At 42.1% G+C, this 12,887-nt stretch overlaps 1 protein-coding gene across 4 annotated transcripts in view; it reads left to right on the forward strand.

The window, feature by feature from the left end:
- The window catches only part of Atp13a4 (ATPase 13A4), a 128,689-nt gene extending 116,131 nt beyond the window's left edge, over positions 1 to 12,558 (forward strand). For 3 of the 4 annotated variants that reach the window (XM_075967577.1, XM_075967568.1, XM_075967573.1), the window contains exons 26-30: positions 162 to 333; positions 1,161 to 1,354; positions 2,376 to 2,464; positions 5,705 to 5,785; positions 12,019 to 12,558. In XM_075967577.1, coding sequence (XP_075823692.1) covers positions 162 to 333; positions 1,161 to 1,354; positions 2,376 to 2,464; positions 5,705 to 5,785; positions 12,019 to 12,219 — 737 coding nt within the window. In that variant the 3' untranslated portion in view covers positions 12,220 to 12,558. The remainder of the gene's footprint in view (positions 1 to 161; positions 334 to 1,160; positions 1,355 to 2,375; positions 2,465 to 5,704; positions 5,786 to 12,018) is intronic. The other variant, XR_012910086.1, reaches the window with a different exon arrangement.
- The last annotated feature ends 329 nt before the right edge of the window (positions 12,559 to 12,887 follow it).

Here is a 12,887-nt window from a genome sequence, read left to right on the forward strand (position 1 = left end):
TTATGTAAGTTATTAACCTGCTGAAAATATCAAGTTCCCATCTGTACAGTAAGGAAAATTATTATTTTACAGACATGCATATAAAGAGCATAAGAGAGAGAGAAAAAAGAATGCAACACTTTCCTGCTCTCACACATGCAAACTCTGGATTTCTTTTGTAGTGAATCTGAATGGTGCCAATCCCAAGCTAGTGCCTTTCAGGCCTGCAGGGCGGCTGATCTCCCCACCTCTGCTGCTCTCAGTTATCCTCAACATCCTTCTCAGTTTGGCTATGCACATCGTGGGCTTCGTTCTCGTGCAGAAACAGCCGTGGTACCTCATGGAGCTGCACAGGTATCAGCGTGGCCACGAATCCAGCTCCTTGAAGCTTGATTGCGGTCAAACATCATCTGGCCCGCCTGAAGGGAGGCAACTGGTCTTCATCGGACCATGATTTTAGTGCCTTTAAGTCCTTTGGGAAAGTTTTCAATAACCATCTGTCTTTTTTGTCACACATCTTTGGCTGCATTGTTTAATAATGAGGGTGGCAAGGGATTATATAACTTTCCTGTTTGCCCCAGTTTAAGGAGCCCAGTTTAGTCCATGTCTGGTGAAATGATCAAAATCTCTCCCAAGCCTCGTACATTTATCCAACACTGTAACCCACGTAGAGATCTTTTTTTTTTAAATCTGGATTTGTGTTTATTGCATATCTGTAATTATTTTCTAACCAGAAGTGCTTCTTAAAATGCTAAGCACTTCTTAAGAATCTAAGCTGCAGCATTGGTAGGGTATATATGGCGCTGCCTGCTTGCCCTGTCCGGTCCAATATGGCAGAGCTGTTTCAAAACTGCCCCTGTTCAATGATTAGTATGTGTCACCTTATGTATTACTAAGGGAAGACTCACAATTTACTCATCTTCCCCTACCCCCATATCCTTAACATATGTGATGGATGCACAGCTTACTGAACAAGTAGACAGTTGAACCTGCCTATGTATCAATTTCCCTATTCAAACATACAAAATTATGCACCTGTCTGTCTTTATTTTTCCTTTATTTTTGTATCTTCTTTTCCACAATGGAGACAACTATGAAATACTGGCTATCTGCTTGCATGGTGACCCACAGATGCAAATATGTTTTGAGGATTCCATTGGCTCTTTTGGTTTCCTTTGTAGTGCCTGCCCAACGAGAAATGAGAGCATCTTAGCTATAACCACGTCTCCACATGTTCCCGAGAAAACCAGAAGTAACAGCACCTTTGCTAGTTTTGAGAATACTACTATATGGTTTCTGGGAACAATCAACTGTATCATCGTGGCCCTTGTGTTCTCTAAGGGCAAACCGTTCAGGCAGCCCACCTATACAAACTGTGAGTAACACTGCGTGGAAACAGGGGGATTGTTGGTTCGACCATCCCTGATCATTAGCACAGGCATGCTCAGGTCACTCATGAATCAACGACCCAGCTGAGTCTCAGCTAGAGTTCCAGTCCAGACCTCCGAAAAATGCAGCGACCTCATTCCCCTGCCTCTCTCCATCAAAGGACAGCTTTCTCTTCTCAGCCCAGTGCTCCACCGGAAGTTGTCTTTAGTGATTTCTCTTGGGATAAGTCTAAGTTGGGAAGACCAATGTAAAGACTAGTCTTTACTTGTCGTTGTCTGTTGGGATTCCTCCTGGGGACATGAGAAGGGTCACAGCCCTCAACGGGAACAGCATCATGTGGAAGCAGAACGGGAGTAGGTCCGACCTGGGGAACCTGCCTCATCACACAGCATTTCAAACCCTCTTAGCTGGAGTTGTTTGGGGCAGAGAGGTTGTTGAGGAGAAGTGTGTGCCCAAGTTAGTTTTGGAGACATATATTTATATAATTGGTACTAATTGTTACAATTCGGGAGCACAAGTTGAAGGATCCATACCCTCCTACAAAACTGTACCAAGAAAATGATTCTACCTCTTCCCTCATTGGAATGAAGAAGCAGTTGAATGTTCACCTTTATATAATCACAATTTAAAATTTCATGTATTTATGGCATTCCTGGTTTTTCAGAAATGGATTTGAGGCAGATGACTTGTATTTAAGGCAGCTACTTGAATGTCTTTAAAGCACTCATCGAAAGGGCATTTTATCATTGCTAGTCTCTATATATTTAGTACCTGTACTAATTGGGACATAACATACATATAAAAAAGATCCCCCATCAAGGACATGCATAGAAATTATGGCGGTGAGACCCACTGCATAGAAATGAGTGCTTTCCTTCGTGATGCTGTATTTGGATGCAGAAGTCAAGTAAATGCATTCAGCATTAACCTAGAACCTATCAGTCAACAGACGTAATGCTTCAAACAGCAACTTCTCAAAATGATAGCTTGTGTTCTTGTTTCCTCAGATATATTTGTCCTTGTGCTGATTTTACAGATGGGCCTATGTCTTTTCATTCTATTTGCGGATATTCCAGACTTGCATAGGCGTTTGGACGTAAGTGTCTTCTCTGGAATTACGGTGTCGTGTATTTTTGTCACCGGCTTTTGAAAGCGGGTCACTGTTGGAACTGACATGGGCTACCGGCACCGGCTATGTACTCTGGAACTGGCAGAGTTTTAAAATAATGATCAACTGTATCTAGTTTTAATTTAAGCTAATAAGGAAATAAAATTTCATCAAGTGTTGATTCGAAGACTTAAGACAGCCTTCTAAAGAATCTGTGCCACCTTTCATTGAAAACAAAACCCCTGAAAGACTGGTAAAAAAAATCTACATATATATTTTCCATTTCAAATACCAGTTAAAAAGATTTTGCCAGCAACCATCTTTAGGTTCATTCTCAAATTTGTACTCAATTCTCAAATCATGTTTTTCTCTATGTTAGTAGTTATATCTGAAAAGGTGTTTTTCAAAGAAACTTGCTCCTCTATTTCAAGCGCTCTCTTACATTAAAAAAAATGTAACTGAGACAACTTTGAAATCCTACAAGATACCATATTCTTACCTACTCACGCTAGGAAAAGCACATATAAACCTGTTACAGATAGGCTGGCCCTCTGCAATGATAAAGGAGGGGATGTTTTTGTTTGGGAAGGGCTTGTGTGGAACCCCTTACAGTGGTGTTACAAAAGATACTGAAAAGAGACATTGTTCAGTTTAAAAGCAAGCCCTCTTATCACATAAATATGGGTCTAGTCTCAAAAATGTGGAATAGTCAGGCAAGGAAAATTATGACATTTTATGCTATCCTTCCATCTTTTAAAATTTATGTATTGTAATTGGGTTTTGCTTCAAATTTATGAAGTTTTTATGAATTGAATCATGTTGCTTCACAACCCATATTTTTTTTTAAAGCAAGAAATACATTCACATGGTTTAAATTTTATTTAAATGTAAATACAGTAAAACATCCTTTCTAACCTAGCTTCTGTCTGAAGGCAACATATGGTATCAGGTTTTTTTTTTCATATTTTCACACTTTATTTTCTACATCTGCAGAGAAGTACATGTATTTCTTACGTATGCGAATCTTCTCCCACATTTTTACACAATGGTAACAAACAAACTCATTTGTCAGTATTCTGAGATGTTGATATCAAATTGGAATGTGTCATGCAAGAAATTCACTGTAGAAGGTATCTGTGGAGGAAAAGGTAGCAGGCAGGGAAGGTAAAGAGAGGTGTCACACAACCTTGAAGGTCAAAGCCATGAAGTGGAGAGGGAGGGGAAGCAAGAGGGCTCCAGAGAAGAGTTTCGGTCCATAGCGACTGAAGGATTAAGTCAAGATTGTCCATCGGGAATGGCCGGCATCTTGCAGGAGTGAGTCTCATGAGAACCCATGCTCTCCTCTTTGACAGGTCTTACTAGCCCATGGGAAGGACAGCAATGGAATCAAAATTGTAGTAGATTTGGAGTATGGGGTTTGGGGCTGCCAATATTTATCTTCCCAACAGCGGGAGCTCTGAGTGGAACATTTTCATAGCTGTGTGTATTTATCTTCCCATCAGCAGGAGAGCTGGGGGGAATATTTCCACAGCTGCTACAACCACACACACAGCCCCGTGCCTTATTGTTTTCATGTAACCGTGTATTTAGGTAATTGTGTCATACTAGCTCATAAGCCTTCTCTGTTACTTTTAGTAATAGCACAATATTTTGTTACATAGGTATGCGCATTATATTTCATGGTATAGATTGTGCATCCTTATGTGCAGTCCCGTATTAATTAAGATGTAACTGTTTCTATGCTGGTACCTTACAAAGACAGCAAAAGAACCATGTACATATCTTTTTAGTCATGTACAAGAATATGTCAGGAGTAAATTCCTAGAAGTGGATTTCAAATAATAATTTTGAAAACATTATTCTCCCTAAGATTGCATTAGCTTTTACTCCCATCAGCATATGAGACATTGTACATGGCATGTAATACACAGCAGTGTATACTTGGCTAATCCACTCACCCCATTTATCCATCCATCCATCCACCCACACTCCTTCCACCCACACACCCATCTACCCACCCACCCACCCATCCTCCCACCCATCCATTCAAACATTTATTCATCCATCCACCCACCCTCCCACACACCCACCCTTCCACCTAGCCACCCACCCACCCACCCACCCTCCCACTGATCCATCCAAACATCTATCCACCCACCCACCCACACACCCATCCTTCCACCCACCCACCTACCTACCCTCCGTCTATCCATCCAAACATCATCTATCCACCCATCCAAATATCCATCCATCCTTCCATCCATTCATCTACCCACCCATCTATCCACCCACCCACCCACCCTCCCACCCATCCATCCAAACATCCATCCATCCAAACATCCATCCATCCACACTTAAGTATCATGAATTGTGTTTGAAGAGGGCTTGGAAGAAGGCAGAGGAAATGTGCAGAACTTGATTTTAGCCCTGTGGTCCTTGGGCAAGTACCCTTGTAAGGACATGGGCTGTGAAGCTATTGACACAGCCTTGAGAGAGCAGCCCTAACCCCGCACTCTAAAGCAGGACTTCAGTGAAGAGAAACATTGCACTACAGGACAGAAGGCCACACTGTCCACAGCAGGGGTTCCACACATGCATCCTCAGAGATGCCTGGGAATAAAGTCACATTCCTGCATTCCTTCTTCAAAACAACAAAAGCAAGTGGATAAAGAGAACTTACTGTTATTTGTTTTCATTGCAAAGTGACCAAAATTAGAGAATGTAGAAATTTTAGATAAAAGAGAGAGACTAGGAGAGAAAGAAAAGAAAGAAAGAAAAAACCAGTCACAACCTTCAAATGGTTTTGAACATCAGTCTTCCACACTTACAGGTTTTTATGTATATGTGTATGTAAAAGTATATGCTTGCAATAGGTACTATATACACACGCCATTTATATTCTAGATTTATTTAATTTGTATGTATGTCAGTGCGTGACTTTATTTAAGTACATGAAGCTGTCACGGAGGCCAGAAGCAGGTGTCGGTTCACCTGGAGCTTGGGTTACAGGTGTTGTGAGCTGCTTGATGATGTGGGTGTTGGGAACTGAACCATTGGGCCACTGAAGAAACACAATTGCTCTTAACCCCCAAACTCTGCTTCTGTGTGTGTGTGTGTGTGTGTGTTTATGTTTCCACTGTGATCTATATACAAATTCCCAGTGAGAACATGGACACTTTTCTAGCGTATGTGTTCTGAAACTAACTGTCCTTCGTCATCTTCTGCCAGCTGCTCTGCACTCCTGTCCTGTGGAGAGTCTACATTCTTGTCATGATCAGCTCCAACTTTGTTGTGTCCCTTGTTGTGGAGGTAAGTGCCCCCGGGGTTTCTGCGGTGTGTGTGAGTGGGAACCAGTTCATTAGGAGCTTGAGAATGGAGCGACGTTAATGTGCAAAGTCCGGCACTGTGGTGGTCCTTCCTTTACTCTATGAGCAAAGGCACGGCACAGTGTGTAGTTGCATTCTCTGATAGAAAAACAAACATTTTGCCTTCTTCATCTGCAAAGTGTGGTAGGGAGGACACAATCATGATCTTAAAGCTTCCGTTCATTCTTAAAATTCCCCAATACTGGCACAAACAGAATTTACATTTAAAATTGAGATATGATTTGTGCATTAAAAACCTCACCATTTTAAAGTGAACAGTTAAATGTTTTCAGGAGAGTAGCTGAGTGTCCAGTCATTAACACTACCTACTTCCAGAAGCCTTTCATCCTCTCAAAGGAAAGCGCGCCACCCTTTAGCAACCCCTCTTCCTTGACAACCACAAACACACTGTCCATCTCTCTAGACTTTCCTATTTGGGACATTTTAGGTGACTAAATCATTTTGTACACAGCTTTTTTTTTTTTTTTTTTTTTTTTTGTCTTTGGTGCTGAAGATTGGACCCAGGGTAAGGACTTGTACGGGCTAGGTAAGGACTCTACCCCTAAGCCACTCCCACAACTCCTTTTTTTGGTTTGTTTTTTAAAGACAGAGTCTTACAATGTAACCGAGGTTGGCTTTGAACTCACAGTCATTCTGCCTTTACCTACGGAGTGTTGGAATTTCAGGCGCACAACATTTTGCTTCAGAGGCATGTGCCCTTTTGTATCCAGTTTCTTGCATTTAACCATTTGTATTGTTTTGACCTGTCATGGGAAATGAGTCTCACAGAGAGCTCTTCCAGATTTCTTTCTACAGTTCCCGTATGCTCCGTTTCCTTAGTGAAATGAGCTTGTGCCCATTTTTACCTCTGACTGTTTCACCCTCTCTTCTCTCAGTGACATTAGACGTAATCCACTTTCTTCAAAGCCTGGCATTGGAAGATAGTACCTAATGAAGCCATCCGTGGAGAAATGTTGGGTTCTGTCGCCATTTTTGCTTGGAATTGTAGAACTGGGTAGTCAGTATGGGCGTGACTTCCTTACAACCTGACGTCCCAGCTAGGGCTGCTAGGACAGAATCTCTGAGAACATTCTATTACTTGTAGAGCAAAGACTGACACAGTGGACAGGAGAAGAACAGAGCCCTGCATCAGGGCACTGAAGCCTCTCTCTAGACGCTAAATCCGGTTATGCCAAGGCAGAACGGGCACCACACTCATCAGGCAGGCTTGTTAAAATGATAAAATGGAAGTGCCGATTATCAAGCTCTCCCTTCATGGGGTCTGGCTTAGGAGGTGAGAGACCCTGTTCATCCAACAGGTTGCCAGAGGATTCTACCGTGATGGGTTTGGGCAGCACACTTTGACAGAATTATGCCAAGCTATACATTCTCCAAAACAGTCAGACTAATGTCAGTGTCCTCAGATTGAATTGCAGAAGGGGGTTCCCCGTCATTCAAAGCAGTGGTCCTCAACCTTCCTAATACTGTGGCTCTTTAATATGGTTCCTCATGTTATGGTAAACCCACCATGTAAAATTATTTTGTTGCTACTTCATAACTGTAATTTTGCTACGGTTATGAATCATAATATAAGTATCTGATATGTGACCTCAAAGGGTTCAAAACCCACAGGTTGGGAAACACTGATTTAAAGGACACGCTCATGCACATGCCTGGCTGACTGCTCTCTTTATTTGGAACATGTTTCTCCCTATCTGCATGCTGACACTCTGTTCCATTCTCGACGGTACAATCAAGGGATGGCCCTCTTCATGAATCTTTCCTGATCCCTGGGTCTTCCAGGCAGTTAACAAAGCTCACTAAGTGCAGTTTAAACAGCAAAGGCATTTACTGATTCAGGGACCAGCCTTGAGGTGGACTCTTCAGGACTCTCACATGCCAGAGGTCTGCACTTTTCAGAACCATCAGCCTTCAATGTGTTCTTTCATGGCTTCTTACTCAGGCCTCCAGCTCAGTTGTGAGACACACCCATTTATGGGTAGGAAGAAAGTACTCATAAGTTTTTATTTCCTCAGTTATGAATGTATTACTAGGAAACACAAATTTCCCTACAGTACATCAGCAGACTTCTTCATTAGTTAGGACTTTCTCATTGTTATTCTGAGTAAAAAGGCATTCTGGGTAATGGAATCCATGCTCAGACAGGTTGGCTTAGACTGGTTGCTTGTCTTTTTTTTTTCCTCTTCAGGTTGGGTGGACAAGAAAGAGCAATAGTATTCAAGTGTCCAAGTTTGTCATAGTGTCCTAGCAGGAAGCCCTTCTCCAGTTATATTTTCATTTAAGTGTCCAGGCTCAGGCAATCATTCTGGTGTGAATCCTAGCTTCAGCTCTTCACCGATGCTTGATTTTGAGCAAATTATTCTGTTTCATTCAGTTTGGTTCCTTCTCTATAAAATGCTACGAGTAATTACACCTTAACTTATATACATACGGACTGAAATGTGAGCGGTGAAAAGCACATAGTAAGTGTTCAGTAGACATAAACCTATCTGGGCATAATGATGCTGCCTGTCTGTGATCCTAGAACTCGGGAAACTTAGGTAGCATGATCTAGAGTTTGAGGCTAGCCTGGGTTATAAGAGGAGATTCAATCTCAAAAGTTCAAACCTAAATAAACCAAGCAAAAGTAAAAAAGAAACAATGGTGTAGGAGGGTCTTCTGTTCATGTGTTGCTTTCATTGGTTAATGAATAAAGAGAAACTGCTTTGGGCCTGATAGGGCAGAACTTAGGTAAATGAAGAAGATAGAACTGAATGCTGGGAAGAAGGGCAGAGAGAGAGAGAGAGATGCCATGGATCTTCTGCCTGAGACGGATGCTGGTTAGAATCTTGCCAGTAAGCCACAGTCATATGGCAATACACAGATTAATAGAAATGGGTTACACTGAGATGTAAGAATTAGCCACTAAGAAACTAGAGCTAATGGGCCAAGCAGTGTTCTAATTAATACAGTTTCTATGTGGTTATTTTGGGGGCTAAGCTAGTCAGGCAGCAGGGATAAACAAGGGGCCCCACTCTTTTTTAACAAAACAAGGCCCACCAAACACATACAAAAGCAAATACAATAACAACCACAGCAAAAACCACCGTAAGCCACAAGCCATCTTCATCTCTGGTGACACAACATTCTTTACTTTGTTTTTATCACTCCTTCAATCATGCTTTTATACATTTGTTCTTTCCGCAACAGTTCATTGACCCCTGTGACACATCCCAGGGTATTTTACCAGGAGAAAGATAGCAGAGGGATAGGACTCACAATCCTTTGGCAGTAAGCAGACATGCTATTTCTGTGTTGATGACTTCTCTTGCTATTAAGCTCCACAGGCAATCACTTGTGTTAGTAGCTATTGCATTTAATACTGCAATCATTGCATTTAAAATTCTAGTAGGGACTGTGTAAGAGGCATTTAAATTGAATGTTAGCAATGACCTTGTTTATGCCCAGCAGTTGGGATGGGTAACTGAGTCTCATTAGAGTGAGGCATCTTCTTTGGTTTTCATGAGTGAGAGATGAAGCTACACACATGCATGTTTACTATGGGCTGCCAACAACTTCTAAATTGAAAAATTAAACATCTTAGACCCTTCCCTATGACATCCCGTTGTTCACCAAGCCCTTTCTCTCCAGTCAGCAGGTACTTAGAGACTGAGTAGAATTATTGAGTCTTCAATAGAGGACTATCACAGTTGGAAATGATAGATGCTATGTTTTCCTGCCTCATGTGGTGAATGAACCTAAGAGAGTAGGTAAAGACTCAGCAAGATGTCTTTCCTTTAGGAGATTCTATATGTATGCCAGAAAGAGTAAAGAAATGCTGGGTGAACCGAGCCAAATGCATTTTGGGAGCCTGATGGGGAATCATTGTCAACCAATTATCTTTAAGAGGTGGGACCAAGTTAGGGTGTGGTTTTATGGGACCTGGAGAAAAATGGCAGCTAGCCGCCCAGGTGCGCTCTCTCTGTGTGGTTCCCTTGAAGCACAGCTGAGCTTGGTCTTCTCGTTCCTGTTTCATGAGGTTTTCCCCTTATAATAAATAAAAATAAAATTGCTTTATATTTTAGCTAGCCTGGTTAGTTCCCAAATCCACCTAACTTCAACAGGAGCCAGCTTGTGTCATGCTTCCTTTGCAGCATTTGAAGTGTTGTCTGGTTTGCTGAGGTCTGACTCTAACGCTCATCTTAGAGTAGCCCGGAACAAATGAGTTCAAGTGAGATCTTACTATTTGAATCTCACTTCCTGTCTGCTCAGAAGCATGAGAACTGATATGAATGGCTTTAACAATGCCCATCTTTTTTTTTTTATTACTCTGCATGCATGTGCATGTACTTAAGAACTGGGTAGTCCGTTGGGAAAGTGTACAGAGAATTCTTTTTAAAGAAATGGATTTGCATCAAAGCTTTGTTTTTGCTTCTAGCCATGCATATAGTTTATAAGGCAGACTCATAAGGCAGATCACGCAGCAATGAATGCTTCAGTTGTTCATGGGAGAGTGGCAAGAGAGTATAGGAAGCACACTAGAAGGAGAAAAGTTCCACACAGCAAGGATGTCACCATCTCATCTCTCGTTTAAGCTGTCTGAAGAAATGCTTAGGTTCCTTGCACCTGTTATATTTTAAAACTTGGAGTTGGTACCAGTGCCCCCGCCTTCGCCCAGCTCCAGGAAGGCTGCAGTGCTCCTGTTATGGGAAAGCCGACTAACAGGTGGGCCAGATGCTGATGATGGCTCTCTGGGTATTAATTCCTTCTAAGAGGCCTACCAGTGTTCCCAGGAAAAGATTCTGGCAGGCTGTGATTCCTATCTTTACTATAGACAACAAGGCTAAAGTAACAGAGAAGGGCAGATTTTAGGAAGCCTGCATCTTCCATAGTTCCTCAGTACACAAGAGATACCCTGGATGGACATCAATATCAGTTCCAATTTTGTCACTTTGTTCTCCTTTTCTTTTATGAAAATATGTAAGACATTCAACTTTTGGACAATATATGACAAAATGGAACACACCCACATACACGCTCACGCACACACATTTGAGCACACACATGTGAACCAACCTCTTCTGTGATTTTCCTTATGACTAGTTTCACTTAAGGTTCATGCTAACTCATGGAATGAAGCGGCAGTTCAAAGTGCAATGGATTTTTTGCATGTGTGTGTGTGTGTGTGGTTTGCCCGAATGTGTGTTTGTGCACCATGTGCATACCCAAGGAGGACAGAAGAGGACTTCAGGTCCCCAGCAACTGGAGCTACATATGGCTGTGATGGGCCATGTGGTGCTAGGAGCTGAACTCTGGTCCTCTATAAGAGCTGCCAGCAGCTAGCACTCTTAATTGCTAAGCTATCTCTCTAGTCCTAAATGTTTTTTTTTTGAGACATATCACTTTTATAATAGTAAAGAGACATTTCAGTGAAGGTGAAGGCAAGTTAAGCAGGGCCTCAGCGCACAACCATTAGTAAAAAGGTCGTTGGGGGTGGTGGTAAAGGGTGATAGCCCTGCCCTGCCCTACCCTGCCCTGCATTGCAAGAAGAGTTGTATAATCCTTACAGCATTTATAAGGAAGGGATTATTATTTCTAACCCAACCGGTTTAGGCTAATAGACTTTCCTCTTCACTGCTGGGAATTAGACACAGATCTCAGACTAATGGCCTGGCCGTAGTAATGACCTGACAGTTATGGAATGAACCAATATTTCTCCAATCCCAAGACTGAGGCCTCTATTTAACCCTCATTGGCCTGTGCTCACCACAGCCAGCGATGCCTGACTGAGGTGTATCAAAGACACATCACACATCTTTCCACACACTTGGTTCTATGAGATGCTAAAACTTTATAAAATGTCATTTTATAAAGCATGAAGTTGGATGTGGTATGGTGTGAAATATAGAATTTGAACAATTTTAAATTTAGTATAGATGTGATATTCCCAAGAACTATCTTTGAGGTAGGTTGCTTCCAGCATAATGCTCAGGTTTTTGAAAATTCCTTCTTCCAGCTGAGTTCCTTAAGTGGAAAAGTTTGAGAATATGGCTACAAAACTTCTGAAGATTTGCTTAGGTCCCAGACTTTTGTAAGCAAACACGGAAGGCGCGTCTGATTATGATCTATGGAATTAGGTAACTTAAATCACAAGACTGTTTACCTTTTATCTTGCAGGAGACCATTATTGAAAACCGAGCATTGTGGCTAGCAGTCAAGAGATGTTTCGGCTATCAATCTAAAAGCCAGTATCGAATATGGCAGAGGAATTTGGCAAATGACTCAAGCTGGCCCCCACTAAACCAAATCTCCTACTCAGACATGCAGGGGGTGTCCTACAGCAACCCTGTGTTTGAGAGCAATGAAGAACAACTTTGAAGAAGAGCAATATCTAAACAGTTGCCAAAATGAATATAAAATGGACCCGTTTCAGAGATGTTAAAGCAATTTGACTCTTAAAACTGTCAGCTGGAGTTGGTTGGGGGATAAGCTGCCAATAGTTTGTGACAAATTAAAGTCCATCTGCCTCAGTGGAGTCTACGGAGAATAGTTTCCCCAGAAGATGTCTCTCTTCCTGGCTTCTGAAGCATTGGTGGTACCTAGTGAACCAAGAATGGAGCAAGGGTTGCAATGGGTCAAAAGACTGGCAGCTATCGGAAGGATAATGTATCTTCTTAGAATAACTCTTTCTGAAAATAAATGAATCTAGCGAAGGTCATACAGTGTGTATTCATGGAGCTGTAACATGGCAAGGATCAGTTCCCGATTGTCTCTTGATGGACAGCTAATGCAAGAGAAGCATCGTCTCATCTCCCTTCCCTGGGTCTGGATCCACAGCCTTCCTTCTCCCTTTGGTCTTCCTCTGCATATCAGCCACAATGACACCCCCTCCCTCATCTCAGGGCCTTCACATACTAGAGCTTTTCTCTTGCTTCATGACTCCGGGACAGCTGTCCCCAGGGTGGTGATCACTCCAGAGTGACAACTCTCCCATTGCAGCACAGGGACTCTGTGTTCACCAGAGTAGGGATAGGAAAAGTGCAGAC

Source organism: Microtus pennsylvanicus, chromosome 1 (genome assembly GCF_037038515.1).
Source record: "Microtus pennsylvanicus isolate mMicPen1 chromosome 1, mMicPen1.hap1, whole genome shotgun sequence".
NCBI lineage: Eukaryota > Metazoa > Chordata > Mammalia > Rodentia > Cricetidae > Microtus > Microtus pennsylvanicus.